General features: G+C 40.8%; 2 protein-coding genes across 5 annotated transcripts in view; one reads left to right on the top strand and one right to left on the bottom strand.

Moving 5' to 3' along the window:
• znf414 (zinc finger protein 414) overlaps window positions 1–3,789 on the bottom strand; it is a 15,777-nt gene extending 11,988 nt beyond the window's left edge. The window contains exon 1 of one of the 2 annotated variants that reach the window (XM_084057165.1): window positions 3,625–3,789. The gene's annotated coding sequence lies outside the window, so the exon portion shown is untranslated. The remainder of the gene's footprint in view (window positions 1–3,624) is intronic. The other variant, XM_084057164.1, reaches the window with a different exon arrangement.
• The window catches only part of tssc4 (tumor suppressing subtransferable candidate 4), an 18,657-nt gene extending 2,286 nt beyond the window's left edge, over window positions 1–16,371 (top strand). The window contains exons 1-6 of one of the 3 annotated variants that reach the window (XM_084057192.1): window positions 719–935; window positions 1,800–2,028; window positions 6,275–6,545; window positions 8,233–8,418; window positions 13,050–13,169; window positions 13,662–16,371. In XM_084057192.1, the coding sequence (XP_083913318.1) occupies window positions 1,842–2,028; window positions 6,275–6,545; window positions 8,233–8,418; window positions 13,050–13,169; window positions 13,662–14,025 (1,128 nt within the window). In that variant the 5' untranslated portion in view covers window positions 719–935; window positions 1,800–1,841 and the 3' untranslated portion in view covers window positions 14,026–16,371. Of the gene's footprint in view, window positions 1–718; window positions 936–971; window positions 1,167–1,799; window positions 2,029–6,274; window positions 6,546–8,232; window positions 8,419–13,049; window positions 13,170–13,661 lie in introns of those variants that run through there. The other 2 variants (XM_084057193.1, XM_084057191.1) reach the window with 2 other exon arrangements.

Below are 16,371 nucleotides of genomic sequence, written 5' to 3'. Positions count from 1 at the left end.
ACAAACACTCTATAGCAATGAGTACTATCACAATATAGAGCTATTTAACACTGTTTTAACCAAAGCAAATCACTTACCCTACCTTTAAGTCCAGGTAAAATAGCATGCGTCCACTGGACAGAAACTGTAGTAACCTACAGTTTCAGTAGGTTAGGTATGTCTACTTTATGCATTTCTGTGCCTACAGTACACATCTCTACAGTATCTCCTACTGTACATTGTATTCACTACTCATTGGAAAGTCAAACACTCAGAATACATAAGTACACAAAGATACAGAGTTCATGATAATAATGAGGGTAAAAATACAGAGTCCCGCTCCGCTTTCACATAGAGTACAGAAGTCCTGACGTCACTCGTTCATCCCCTGGTTGGTAAAGTCATGTCTCTATGGAGAATAACATTGGGTCATCTTAGAATCGTCTCATATAAGAATTGTGCTCCAAAAATAAACAAACTGTCTCTGTGATATTGTCAGAGAGGAGCAGTGGCGTGCACAGACATTTTGAGGGGCAGGTGCTCAAGTAAATTATACTTTTTTTTGTTTACTTGGTCTGCTCTTTTTTCCCTCAACACCTATACCTCTTTGCCAAAAATAGCCGATCTACAAGCCCACAACGCCTCGCAGCGCGAGGCGTTGTGGGCTTGTAGATCTGCTATTTTTGGCTAAAGTTCTCCTCAGAAAAGGGATGCTAGGTTTCGAGTGGTTATGGTAAAAAGAAAAATCATATCACATAAAGATTTGACTGACCCCCTGTAGTAACTCTGAGGACCCCCTAGGGGTCCCGGAGCCCCTGTTGAAGACCCCTGCTGTAAACTGAAAAAAAAAAAAAAAATTCTTTCTTTTTTTCAAAAGGGCACTTCTGGTCAAGAGGGCAAAGGGCAGGTGCTCTAGCACCACCTAGAGTCTATCTGTGCACGTCCCTGGAGAGGAGGTTCTGTATCGTTTATGATAGTCAGTCACTTATATTTGATACAGTCTGTTTCTGGCGAAAATGTAACTAATTCGGTGGAAGTAACATTATGGTTTTCTCACCATCAGTTGATGCTTCATATCCATAAGAGTCAAACCACCATTTGTTTATTTTTGGAACACAGTTCTTATTTGACGCGATATTAAACACGTCTATGGTGATTCAGAACGGGGGTGGAAAACCGTGAACCAGGTAGGATGTTGCTCTGGGTAATATTAGTGCGGGAATGTCCCGCATTATAAGTGCTGAATGTGTTCATAACGTAGCAGGATAAAGTAGCACGAGTCCCGTGGACGCATGCTACTTTATGATTTGTTTGATTCGTCCTTTTTCTTATCCATCTGTTTCCTAGGCTTTTCACTGTGTTCCACTTCCTGTCTTTTGATCCAATGAAATCCAATGAAACCGGTCAGATGACTAATGATATCCAATGAAATCCGACAGGAAGTGGAAAACACACAGCCAAGAAACAGGTGGATAAATGTGCTTCAGAGACACAGGAAGCATGGCTAGCAGCATCACTGCATACACTCTAAATAGGCCTATTCCTTTTCAAACGAGATTTGGCCGCATAGATGGAATTGTGCTCAGGTTTGGCTATTTTATTTGTGTTCATTTCAATAAATGAATTGATTAATAAATGTTCGACTATTCAAAGAAACATGTTCAGAAATGTTGTGTCTGTGTACAGTGGAACATCCCTAATTTACACATGAGCCATTCTGTCCTTGGGTTAACTCATAGTCCCATCAGGAATATGACGTTGAAGCTATAATAACATGATCTTTGTGAGGTTCATATGAATGCTGTGCGTTGTCCCTTCAGGCTCCTGACCACTAGAGGGCCCCAGCGGTATACGCCATCGTCATGAGCGAGCAGCAGCAGCAGGACCGGCTGTCCACCCGTGATGTCATCACCCTGCGCCACGACGTCACACTGAGCGACTCCGACTCGGAGGAGGAGCTGACCAGCGTGCCCTTTGACCCGGAAGTGAAAACCTTGTCGTCCTCAGACGATGAAGACGATGATGATGGTGGTGGGGGCGGGGCCACAGGTACACTCTTAATGATGATTGATTACATCATCACCCGGTCGCAATTATCTCAGCCAATCACGATTACTGTAGCATCATCGTAATTTCACATTCATCTGTATGAGAGTCGAAACTGCTAACTCCAAAACGCTCATTGTTCAGGAAACGAAAAAACAAAATATACGTTTTTCAGGAAATGAAGAAAACCTTATATTTCTGGGGCGGTGTAGCCGCCCCCTATAAGTGAGTTTTGGACACCGACCAAAAGATTTGTATACCCCCTAACCCTTCCATTGTTAATGCAAATCGATACTTTTGCAAAGTCAGCCAATCACATTACAGCTAGTGTCATCACCACTAACTGTAATGTGATTGGCTGACTTTGCAAATTCAGGACTGTGATTGGCTAGCGAAACACATGACACATGTGCAGCCCTATGAATAGCAGTATGGACTTTAAAAAAAGTCATTTATCCTTTTTTAAAGTGAGTCATGTTGTGATGACCACACACCGCCCACTTCACACTGGGTGTGATTTTTTTAAAACAAAGCAATATTGCCTCATCCAAGTTGGTGTAGTGACTTTATATATTGTCAGATACTTGCATGTGTCAATTATATTATCAACACTGTACCCAAATCGCGGGTAAATCAACACTTTACCCAGCGCGAGTGGAGTTAGTAGTTTCAGACGAGCAGAAATCAAGCTGAAGTGGAGTTAGGTGTCCAAACAACAATTATAGCTCCACTCGCTGCTGAGGGAGAGGTTTCAAAAGGGTACAAATTCTCAACAATAACAATGGATCTCCAAGCTCACAATGCATCACAACAACGTGTGAATTAATGCCCTGATGCTTCATGACACTTATTATATAGGCCTACAATAATTAACAGGACTTTAAATAGTACAATAACTTCTGCAAAGAGTTAGTAGAACTAGCACGACAGAAATGCTATGAACGCCTTTCTTCATAGATTTTAGAAATATAATGACTTGTTTTCATAACATTAGCGTCAGTGCTAAGTTTGATAAACAGGTACACTGCATAGTTTTAACAGACTACGGGGAGTTTGTTTACGTGTTCCTCCTCCTCGTTCACTGCGCAGCGCGCTCTGCTCATGCTGTTAAAAAGCAGCGCTGTAGAGGAGAGGGGGGAGTTGTTTGTTTTTGACGGACAGTTTTAGGATCCAATGGAGTTGGGAGTTTTCGTCAGAGGCGCTTTTTAATACTTTTCATTGGTTCAAATGTTTTGATTTTTTTACACAGACCTAAAGGGTGTTCAATAGCGTTGATTTATGAAAAGAAAAAGAAAAAAGATGAAAATGGAGTTAGCTGGTTCGTCCTGGACACCGATGATATGTTGGGTATTCAGGGCAAGACAATTAAAAAATGTTGCAACATGTTCAAAAACATTTTTTAACGTGCCAAAGTAGCCGATCTACAAGCTCACAACGTGTTGACGCTTTGTGAGCTTGTAGATTATCTATCTTCGGCTATTTTTGCATAGTATTTACCAAGTATAAATGAGGACGTGGTCCGGGCTTTGTATATTGAGTTATGTCATATCTGCCATGCGCAATTTATGTTTACAAAGATAAGAAAAATGCTATACTCACTAACCCCAGAAGTCAGAAGCTCAGTTTGTTGTGAGATTGTGGAATGCGTGCAAAGAGAGAAAGGCGGACAACGACTGTATCGTAGCGTTCAGTTTATTGCAGACAGAAAAGGTTCACAGCACAGCCTGGTTTGCAGAGTAGAGTAGAGCTGATCGCGACCAGCCCCAAGACAGCTTAAGGCTCAATGGTTTAAGTCAGAGACTTTATACCAACCCAAAAGGTCAGTCATTAGATCATCTAACAGTTGGAAGACAGACAACAAGATCATGCGCCCGTTAACCGGTGTAGCAATACAGAACGCTATCGCAACACTGTCTAACCTCACTTCTCTGTCCAGCTACCAGCTCTGGAATGTCCCTCATTTAGGAACGGCACCGCTCTGTTACCTGACTCCTGTCATGAGTATGCGTGTGTGCTTGTGAAGCAAGAAGGAGAGACAGAGAGATGGAGAAATAGAGAGAGAGCCCTTCTCTGCCTACTCTTCAGAGGCCTTCATATAAAGTTCATATAAAGTGTTTACATGTTATTGATCATGCATTATTTCATAACAAGTTCACTCCAGATGTTGAAAGCACACTGAAGGTAAAACTAGCAGCCTGCCTTTTACCCCTTGGAGCTGTGCTGGGCCTCCCAGTCCAGACACTTAGCACAGGGCAATCAATTGGCCTATTCTACCTCAAACTACTTCAAGTGCTCCGTGAGACAGACACAGAGTATCAATGGCCTACTGCTTAAACCAGTGGTTCTCAAACTTTTTCATGTCAAGGACCCCCAAATTGACACTTATTAGCCCACGGACCCCCATTTGAAAAGATATGCCAGGGACCCCATAATAGAAGATTTTTTACGGCTCTAGCAGTGATTCTCAACCATTTTAATTTCAAGGACCCCCCAGTTTGACATGCATTAGGGCAACGAACCCCCATTTAATGGCATTTATATCTCTGGGACCCCAATTTATATTGTAAAATCAATGTTAATGTAACTCTGAGAGTGTACAAATGGAACCAAATGGACCTGATAGGGTCCATTTGGTTCCATTTGTACACTCTCAGAGTTACAGACCCATAAGGGTCCATTTGGTTCCTATCTATCATTTAGCTGGGGACCCCCTGGAACCCCCTCAAGTACCCCTGGGGGTCCCCGGACCCCACTTTGAGAATCAATGGCTTAAAGCACAAATACAAACTACAGACTAACACAAGCTAATAATACAGCACTAGTAGCAAAGCACTTAAAGTACTACTGCTAGCAACTTGCTAGATAAGAAAAATGCTATACTCACTAAACCCCAGAAGTCAGAAGCTCAGTTCACTCCAGATGTTGAAAGCACACTGTTTACCATATGATCCTATATTATTATATGATATTTTTCCCACGGAACACCAACACCATTTCTCCCAAAAAGAACATGGATGGTTTTGGTTATAAGCCCACTTGTTTCTATGATGAAAGAGCAAGTTAAAATGTTACTAACTTTCTGTGGTTTTGTTCGGCTTCGAGGACGCTATTGTGAAATGAGTTTGGGTTTGTTTCCAGTGGGAAGCGAACGCACAGATGTAAATCCCGCCCCCACTACATTTGATTGGGTAAAGCGCGGCCTGCTTCCTGATCTGAAGGCACGCCCACTTGTAAGCTAACGTGCACACGTTCTGAACGGGGCTCTCGACAGATTCAGCAGCGTAGCTCTGAATCTGTTCTTGAGAGATTATAGACTGCTCTACATAGAGTCTATTAACTGTCTACTATTAGACTGCTGTTTATAGAGTCTATTAATATCATAATATCTATATTTCACCATGGTGACGTATATCTTGTCCACAGGAAGGCTGCCATGCGCGATTTATGTTTACAAATCCTAAAAGTCAAACAGAAAATACAATATTTATTTAGGCCTACAGGGTATGTTGTAATGGTCCATGCATTTATTAAACTAAATCATGAATCTCAATTATTAGTTTTTTTTTATATTCTACTGTTGGACTGATGATAGGTTCTTGGTTTACATATCATCCTAGATTATTATTTCTATACATTTCATGTATTGCCTCTTGTTTTCCTTACTTACTGTAACTCTGGATTAACCCATTGAGACCTGAAGCCGATTATACAAAATGTCTTCTAAATCCTAACTGTTTTTTTTTGAAAAAAACGTATGTTACTATGTCAGGGATTCTCAAACATTTTCATGTCAAGGACCCCCAAAATAATATGTATTTGGCCGCGGACCCCCATCTCAAAATATATTGTTACAGGGACCCCCCCAGAAGCAAAGATTTGAGTTAAAAATGTTTGCTTTAAAAATATATATATATTCAAAGATTTGCACACATTTTCACGATTTCTCAAAAATAGCAGATCTACAAGCTCGTAGCGCGGCACTCGGTGCCGCGCTACGAGCTTGTAGATCTGCTATTTTTGAATAGCCCAAAGTGTAAAATAATGCTTTTTTTTTGCTCAAATCTGAAAATGACAGATGTCTTAATGGTTACAGAGTTAACTGTAACTGTAACTGTTACAGAGTTTTACTGTATGCATAGAGTCTATTAACTGTCTACCAATACTAACACACTGCTGTTTATAATAGTCTTTTAACATCATAATAACATCTATATATCACCATGGTGACGTATATATATCTTGTCCACAGGAAGGCTGGTCTCGTCGGCCCCGTCGCCCCGCGGCGCCTCCTTCAGTCTGAGGGGAGGAAGTACAGGCTTTTCCTGCCGCAGTCGCAGCATCTTCGACAGCCTGGACAGCGCGGCCAGGACGGCGTCCTCCTCCCTGGGCCAGGACAACGTCATAGACGGCGTGTTCGCCCGCCCTCCGCCCCCGCCCCCCCTCTCCTCCTCCTCCAATGGGAAGCGACCCCGAGGAGGACGAGGGGGAGGAGAGTCCAGAACGGACCGGCCTCCCGCAAGGTTAGTATCGTTTACTTAAGTAAAAGTACCAATACTGCAATATAAAAAAATACTCTGTTACAAGTGAAAGTCCAGAATTAAAAAATGTACTTGAGTAAAAGTACAAAAGTATTGGCATCGAAATGTACTTAAAGTACCAAAAGTAAAAGTACTAAAATATTCGAAAATAGCCTATGTATAAAATAGGGCTAAAGTTGGTTAATGTGTGTTTCATTATATCATAATTTATATCTGAAAGAGTAACTAGTAACTAAAGCTTTCAAATAAATGTAGTGGAGTAAAAGTACAATATTTGCCTCTGACATAGTTTACTGAGGTTAAGGTTAGGAATAAGGTTAGGTTTAGACATAGTTTTACTGAGGTTAAGGTTAGGAATAAGGTTAGGTTTAGACATAGTTTTACTGAGGTTAAGGTTAGGAATAAGGTTAGGTTTAGACATAGTTTTACTGAGGTTAAGGTTAGGAATAAGGTTAGGTTTAGACATAGTTTTACTGAGGTTAAGGTTAGGAATAAGGTTAGGTTTAGACATAGTTTTACTGAGGTTAAGGTTAGGAATACCAGTTGGCGGCCCTTCCGAGGGCGCCAGATTTGACTCGGGGGAAGGACAAGCGTGTTTTTGTTCGAGCGTTCTTGTATTCATTTCAGTTAGTAATCGTTAAAGGAGTAGTTCACCCAAATTGCATGGCCTCCCCACCCCTACTATGGCCTCCTGGTGGGGCTATAATAGGCCAACGTGAAAAGGGTGCCATTTCTTCCTCAACATAGTGTGAATGTGCGTGCAAAGTTTGAGCGCAATTGGACGCTGCGTTCATGATTTGCGGAATTTTGTTCAAAACAAGCCAATAATGCAAACTTTAGATGTCAATCTTAGCCAATCAGTATGGAATATGAAAAATCACATCCGTCGTGATCACATGACTATTATATCATGTGTATCGATTTGAGTGAAATTTAGATACAATTGGAAGGAGTAGTATAAAATAATGTGTTTTACATAAGTCAAAGGGCAAAGGTTTTTCCTTGACCTCTAGGGAGTGTGCATACAAAGTGTTACACAGATCGGTGCAATTATAGGCAAAAACACGAATCGGCCTGTTATAGCGCCACCATGAGGCTGATTTGAAAAATTTCAAATGGTAGTTCTTCCTCGGCCTAATGGGAATGAGCGTGCAAAATTTCACGGAAATTGCATGCTGTGTTCATGATTTGAGGCATTTTGTTCAATACGGAGCACTCCTGCAAACTTTGGAAGACATTTTTAGCCAATCTAGATGGAATATGAGAAATCTGAAAGACTTGTTTCGTTCAATGACTATAGAGATGCTTTGTACCGATTTGCGTGATTTTTGGACAAAATCTGTAGGAGTACTGTCAAAAAATATGTTTTGCACAAATCGGCCTCCTGGCGGCGCTATAAAAGGCCCATGAGAACAAATTGGGGCAGAGGTTCTGAATTGGCATCCAGGGAGTGTGTGTGCACAGTGGCACTGTGATCAAGACAACGGTGGCAGAGATTAGCTGGTGACAGACAGACGGACGGGGTGGAAAACATACTCTCTCGCCATGCCTTTCGGCCTGGCGGAGACAATGAATTCAAGGCTTCATGGGGTGACTAATAGATAGAAAATAAGACATTTTTTGGGGGGTAAACTAACTATGATAACTGTGGGTCTCCTCTCCCTACCAGGGTCCATGGCAGAGACTCCAGTGGACCGGTGTCCGGCGCCAGGAGAGGAGGGGGGGTCCCTGACTACCTGCTGCACCCAGAGCGATGGACCTGCTACAGCCTGGAGGACGTCCCGGACACCAGCGACGCAGACAACCGCACCGCGGCCCACGAGTACCTGAGCAGTCTGCAGCGCAGGAAGGAGAGGTACTCTAGCGTCCCTATTCTATCATTCTGGGGGGGGTGGGGTGGGGACGTTCGCCACAAATAGCAGATCTACAAGCTCACAACGCGTCGAGCTTGTAGATCTAGTTAAGTTGCAGACTGCAGCGCAGGAAGGAGAGGTACTCAACTCTTTTTACCGTAACCCATTAAGACCTGGGACGAATCTGTGTCATTTTTTTATTTGAGCTAAAAAAGCATTATTTTAAACTTTGGCTATTCAAAAAATAGCAGACCTGGGTCGAAAGACCGAAACGTCAGTCTACTTGTTACCTGCACCGTATTAAATAAAAAAGGCCGAAACTGTCCGTGTTGCTCCAGCGTTCTTCTCTTCTACAAACGCAACAGAGTTGCAGAACCCATGATGAGGTGCCAGTCACTCACCTGTGACTGGCACTAGTTTTGCAGCTCACTCAAATCCAGAGCGATTACCAACAGAAACATATTGGGGGATTTTGGCAAAATCTTTTAGCTGTGTTGCTCATTCCACAATTGCACAATCCTTAGTTATACATCGTTGTGAAGGTTAGTTACCTTCAATGGTAACAATGATATAAAATACATAAACACCAGTTGGTATTGTTGAAGGGGAGAAATAATCGACTGGTTTCCAAACTTTTTGTGAGGCGTTTCATTCTGGGGGAAACGTTTGCCACAAATAGCAGATCTACAAGCTATTTTTAGTGTCAATGGAAGAAAGCAGTCCAAGTGCAGACTCAGAGGCCAACTCGGATCCATCTCACTAAGTATAGAGGGTTTAAGACGGTGCTTATAGAAAAAATACAAATACCTAAATGTAGAAAGTACAAGTTAAAGTCATGTGTTAAAAACTGTTTTTTTTTAACTAAGCTTTTGATGCCATTACAAAAGTACCAAAATTAGTTTTCAAAAGTTTTCAAAAATCGTTCAGAATCTTCGAACATACTGTAGCAGATAGTGATGTGCGGGTTGGGTTTTTTCATGACCCAACCCGCCTCAACCCGCCCCGCCAACCCATATATAAATCTATGGCTCAACCCGCCCCGCCAACCCATATATAAATCTATGGCTCAACCCGCCCCGCGACCCACGGTGGGGAAAAAAAGATAATAATAAAAGCTCTTTTAAGTACCCAAAAGTCTCGTTAAATGTCTACAGTAGCACAACATTGTCATGGGCTAAATAAACAAGCTTGTTGTTCAATATATATATATATATATATATATATATATATATATATATATATATTTATTTATTTTTTGCGTGTGAGAGCGGCTGACCCGCTCACCTGCAGCCCGCATAATTGCCTCTGAAATCCTGACTCGACCACCCGTGCCGCGGGTTGACCCGCGGGTTACGGGTCGGCCCGCTCATCACTAGTAGCAGATCTACAAGCTCACAATGTGTCGCAGTGCAACACGTTGTGAGCTTGTAGATCACTATTTATTTTAACTCAATCTGTGCCAATGACGTGTTTGAACCCCAGACAACGTGATCCGAAGATGTACTGCTCCATTCACTTCTTGGTTAATAACTTATTACTTAAAAATCCTGTATCTCGGCTCCTGTATTTTATGTATTTTTGGCGAGACATGCTATTTTCAACTGGGTAGAACAAGAGAACGGGAGGTCGCCATGCCTTTTTTTTTTCTTTTCACGGAATCACAGTGACACCCTCTGTGATTATATCAACCATCAGGGGATCCGTCATACTGGAGATAAATATTCTGTGACTACTTGAAAAAGGTAAGAGAATCGAAAAATCGCTGGCAGTGTGTGATTTATTTAATTATTTATTCTGGCAGTGAATGAGTTAAGAGTTAAAGGGGAATTTTGGAGTAAAGTGTTCTTACCTTTTCTAAGCTGTGGCGGATCCGGATGGAGTTATGACGTTGTTCTACTGTACTGTTCATCCTAAGATATCATAACGTCATAGAAAAGGTTAAGAAAACCTTAGTCCAAAATTCTCCTTTAAGAACCAGGACAGCATCTGTTTAGATTGTAACCACTTTAACCATTATTTTATACTCTGGGCTATACAAAAATAGCAGATCTACAAGCTCACAACGCGTCGAGCTTGTAGATCTAGTTAAGTTGCAGACTGCAGCGCAGGAAGGAGAGGTACTCAACTCTTTTTACCGTAACCCATTAAGACCTGGGACGAATCTGTGTCATTTTTTTATTTGAGCTAAAAAAGCATTATTTTAAACTTTGGCTATTCAAAAAATAGCAGACCTGGGTCGAAAGACCGAAACGTCAGTCTACTTGTTACCTGCACCGTATTAAATAAAAAAGGCCGAAACTGTCCGTGTTGCTCCAGCGTTCTTCTCTTCTACAAACGCAACAGAGTTGCAGAACCCATGATGAGGTGCCAGTCACTCACCTGTGACTGGCACTAGTTTTGCAGCTCACTCAAATCCAGAGCGATTACCAACAGAAACATATTGGGGGATTTTGGCAAAATCTTTTAGCTGTGTTGCTCATTCCACAATTGCACAATCCTTAGTTATACATCGTTGTGAAGGTTAGTTACCTTCAATGGTAACAATGATATAAAATACATAAACACCAGTTGGTATTGTTGAAGGGGAGAAATAATCGACTGGTTTCCAAACTTTTTGTGAGGAGTTTCATTCTGGGGGAAACGTTTGCCACAAATAGCAGATCTACAAGCTATTTTTAGTGTCAATGGAAGAAAGCAGTCCAAGTGCAGACTCAGAGGCCAACTCGGATCCATCTCATTAAGTATAGAGGGTTTAAGACGGTGCTTATAGAAAAAATACAAATACCTAAATGTAGAAAGTACAAGTTAAAGTCATGTGTTAAAAACAGTTTTTTTTTTAACTAAGCTTTTGATGCCATTACAAAAGTACCAAAATTAGTTTTCAAAAGTTTTCAAAAATCGTTCAGAATCTTCGAACATACTGTAGCAGATAGTGATGTGCGGGTTGGGTTTTTTCATGACCCAACCCGCCTCAACCCGCCCCGCCAACCCATATATAAATCTATGGCTCAACCCGCCCCGCGACCCACGGTGGGGAAAAAAAGATAATAATAAAAGCGCTCTTTTAAGTACCCAAAAGTCTCGTTAAATGTCTACAGTAGCACAACATTGTCATGGGCTAAATAAACAAGCTTGTTGTTCAATATATATATATATATATATATATATATATATATATATTTATTTATTTTTTGCGTGTGAGAGCGGCTGACCCGCTCACCTGCAGCCCGCATAATTGCCTCTGAAATCCTGACTCGACCACCCGTGCCGCGGGTTGACCCGCGGGTTACGGGTCGGCCCGCTCATCACTAGTAGCAGATCTACAAGCTCACAATGTGTCGCAGTGCAACACGTTGTGAGCTTGTAGATCACTATTTATTTTAACTCAATCTGTGCCAATGACGTGTTTGAACCCCAGACAACGTGATCCGAAGATGTACTGCTCCATTCACTTCTTGGTTAATAACTTATTACTTAAAAATCCTGTATCTCGGCTCCTGTATTTTATGTATTTTTGGCGAGACATGCTATTTTCAACTGGGTAGAACAAGAGAACGGGAGGTCGCCATGCCTTTTTTTTTTCTTTTCACGGAATCACAGTGACACCCTCTGTGATTATATCAACCATCAGGGGATCCGTCATACTGGAGATAAATATTCTGTGACTACTTGAAAAAGGTAAGAGAATCGAAAAATCGCTGGCAGTGTGTGATTTATTTAATTATTTATTCTGGCAGTGAATGAGTTAAGAGTTAAAGGGGAATTTTGGAGTAAAGTGTTCTTACCTTTTCTAAGCTGTGGCGGATCCGGATGGAGTTATGACGTTGTTCTACTGTACTGTTCATCCTAAGATATCATAACGTCATAGAAAAGGTTAAGAAAACCTTAGTCCAAAATTCTCCTTTAAGAACCAGGACAGCATCTGTTTAGATTGTAACCACTTTAACCATTATTTTATACTCTGGGCTATACAAAAATAGCAGATCTACAAGCTCATAGCGCGGCACCGAGTGCCGCGCTATGAGCTTGTAGATCTGCTATTTTTGAAAGATCGTCATGAACATTTTTAACTCAAATCTTTGCGTCATGGCACACGGGCAATTATGTTTTTTTATTTACTTGGCACTGAATGAGTTAATGTTATCGTAATGGAGTACAATATTTGCCCCTGAGATGTAATGGCGTAGAAGTATTTAACCCATTGAGACCTGAAGCCGATTCTACATGTCTCCTAAATCTCAACAGTTTCCTGAAAAACGTATGTTTCTATATCAGTGGTGCTCAGACCCCCAAAATGATATGTTTTTAGCCGCGGACCCCCATCAAAATATTTTGTTCCAGGGACCCCCAGAAGCAAAGATTTGAGTTAAAAATGTTCGCTTTAAAGAATATATATATATTCAAAGATTTGCACACATTTTCACGATCTTTCAAAAATAGCAGATCTACAAGCTCGTAGCGCGGCACTCGGTGCCGCTATGAGCTTGTAGATCTGCTATTTTTGAATAGCCCAAAGTGTAAAATAATGCTTTTTAGCTCAAATCTAAAAATGGCACAGTTCCAGGTCTTAATGGGTTAAAGAAGTAATATTTACAGTAAGTTACAGTAACTTAGTTACTCTCCACCCTGACAGGAAGGAGCAGCCAGACGAGGATGAGGAGGATGAGGAGGATGAGGCCTTCATCCCAGCCTACAACCAGAGTCAGAACCAATCAGACTGCAGAAGCTCCCAGCACAAGATACTCTTCTCCAGGTAGGATATACAGCTCTGTTTTAACACATTGGGTGCCAAAACCGTATATATACTTATTTTTAAATCCAACCATGGAGTGCGAAAACCGTATATATACAGTGGAACCTAGTGGAACTTGTGTTCCACGGCCCGCAGCCTGCAGGGCCCTGTGAGAATTGTGTATTTCATTTTTGTGTATTTAAAGAAAAAATGTTGATTTATATTGGTCAAATAGAACCCAATTAGACCCGAATTAGACCCGAATTAGACCCGAAAATTTTCGCGCACGCGCGCAGGTTGGGTGCATGCACGCGCGCGCCGGGGGGGGGGCTTTGGTTTTGTGGTGTTCCACGGCCCTGAGGGGTCTTAATGCGTCCCTGTATATATACGTTTTTTGGAAAAAATATGGGGAAAAAAAAAAGAATCCTTCACAGCAATTGTCCTTTATCCTTTTCCCATCGTTTGATGGTTTTATAAACTGTGAAAAGTTAAATCATGTTGGTCTTTGTCCAGGCCGGGCCGGGTCAGACAGCAGGACGGAGGACAGAAGGAGGTCAGAGAGAAGGAGAAGGAGAAGGCTCTGCGTCATCTGGAGGAGGACCAGGCCAAAGAGGAGGAGGAGGAGGGAGGTGCAGAGAGAGGGAGGAACCACAGCGAGGAAGAGGAAGAAGAAGGAGAAGAAGGAGGAAGACCCACCATCAGACCTCCAGGAGCTCAGGACATGAACAGGAAGAGGAAGCAGCAGACAGGAAGTGAGGAGATGGAGGAGGAGGAAGAGGACGAGAAGAGAGGAGGAGCAGGAGGAGGCTTCGTGGCCTTCAGGAAGTCCAGCAGCCGTAAGAACTACAGGAGAACGTCTGAGCAGGACGACCAATGAACGGAGAGGACGCGTGTCATGTGGTCTGGTGTGTCCATATAAGGTCGTTTTAGCTTCTGGGTGATTTTTTTTAGATTCCTTTTGGGCTATTCAAAAAATAGCAGATCTACAAGCTACGTAGCGCTACGTAGCTTGTAGATCTGCTGTTTTTGAAAAATTGTGAAAATGTGCGCAAATCTTTGAATATATATATATTTTTAACTCAAATCTTATTGCTTCCGTATTGATGTTGTCATCAATGTTTGTTTATTGGACAGACATACATACATACGGACAAAGCCAGATATAGGAGTGGTTGGCACCACTCAAAAGAAATAAAATATATATATAGCAGTGGTTCTTAAACCTTCTCATGTCAAGGACCACCCAAAATAATATGTATTTGACCGCGGACCCCCCATCTGAAAATATGTTGTTCCAGGGACACAAGATATATATTCAAAGATTTGTACAATTTTGTATGAATTTTTTCAAAAATAGCAAATCTACAAGCTCATAGCGCGGCACGGTGCCGCGCTATGAGCTTGTAGATCTGCTATTTTTGAATAGCCCAGATCAATCTAAAAATGACACAGATGCGCTCCCGGTTCCCGGAAGTTTAGTTCTAGTGAGCTGTCCTCACCTCCATCTCATCTGGTTAATGTGTTGATGTTTAAAGGTAGGGTACGGGATATTGATGTTGGTAAAAAAAAAAAACTTGTTTTGTTAGTTTCTTGTTAAAGGACAACTTTGTTTTTTTTACAACCAAGGTTTATGTTTTAGATTGTAATTAAAGTAAATAAAAGATGAGTGTTAAAATGTTTTAATTTACTGCTTTCTATAGTTTTAGCAATTTTCGCTATCTTTTTTACAGTGGGCGGGGGCATTCTGTCCGGTGGCTAAATATGTATTTTTTTTACACAATAACCCAGCGTTTTCTTTATTATTATTTACAGTAGCTCTTCTAGCCCCCAATAACTCATATCTGCCCATCAAAGACCACCGTACCTTTTTTATTGTGTAAAAAAAGTCATATTTAGCCAACGGACAGAATGCCCCCGCCCACTGTAAAAAATATCGCAAAAATTGCTAAAACTATAGAAAGCAGTACATTAAAAAAAAATAATACTCATCTTTTATTTACTTTAATTACAAGCTAAAATATAAACCTTGGTTGTAAAAAACTAAAGTTGTCCTTTAAAAGGTTTAAGTTTTTATACAGTGATAGTAATCATTGCTATAGAGTGTTTGTTCAGTAACACTGGCCTCCGTCGTCTCTCCAGCTCTTTAATAAACAGAACATTTCATAATGTCTCAGTTCAGATTGTGTGTGCTCATTGCTTTGTGTCGTCACCTCCTATTTCACTTGTTTCATCTGTTTTATGTGTGTGTGTGTCTATCCTGATTGGATAAAAATCGGTATCCTGACCTGAAAATGCATTTTCTGTTTACTAAAGAGCTGGAGAGACCAGGAGACTCTTGTTACTGAACAAACACTCTATAGCCACGATTACTATCACAATATAGAGATATTTAACACTTTATTTTAACAAATAAATATCACCTTTACCCTACCTTTTTAAAGTTTGGTTAAGAGACATTGTGAGTGACAGAGTTTAAAGTGAGCGAGGTCTGTTTTCAACACATCTGTTCTTTGAGTTTGGGTCTAAAAAATATCTTCACCCGTAGAGTTATTATAAATATATATTTTGTCGCACAAAAACAAAAATAGCTGATCATCAAGCTTGTCGATCAGCTGTTTTTGGACACAACAACAAAGTATAATTCAGTCTTTTATAGCTATGAGAACTTCACTTCACTTTTCATCCTTATCTTCATATAATTGGTTCCTCACCAATGCTCACTATTCATAATATGACATTCTGTCTTCTCTCTGTGTCTCAGAGGAGGGCTGTGGACAGTTCAGAAACCTGCCTACCAGTGACATCACTGGTACTGTAGGAAGGTTTGGTCATTTCAAACAAGATTTCAAACTTAAAGATTATAATTATTAATGAGCATTAGAGAGGACCAGTTATATGAGGATAAGATATATAATATTATAGTTATATGAGGATAAGGTTGAAAACAGGTGAATCTACTATAAAATAACACTTAGTGCTGAAATGAATGAACGTATGAGTTTCATAGACATTAATGTTAAACTCTCAGGATGATGCAGATTGATCCACGGTTATGATGATGAAAGAGAAAAGTGATTTAAACACAACGATGTAAATACAATGTTTCCCTTTGTTTACTCTAAGTGTTTTTATAGTGGATTTGTGGAATATAGTCCTTAAATGTAATGAAAATATTAAAATCCTCTGATGTTAGTTTATAACCTAAAGTAAAGAATAAAGTCCA

This window comes from Gymnoscopelus microlampas, assembly GCF_963454915.1.
Source record: "Gymnoscopelus microlampas genome assembly, chromosome: 1".
NCBI classification, from domain to species: domain Eukaryota; kingdom Metazoa; phylum Chordata; class Actinopteri; order Myctophiformes; family Myctophidae; genus Gymnoscopelus; species Gymnoscopelus microlampas.
This window is presented reverse-complemented; position numbering and strand designations above follow the sequence as displayed.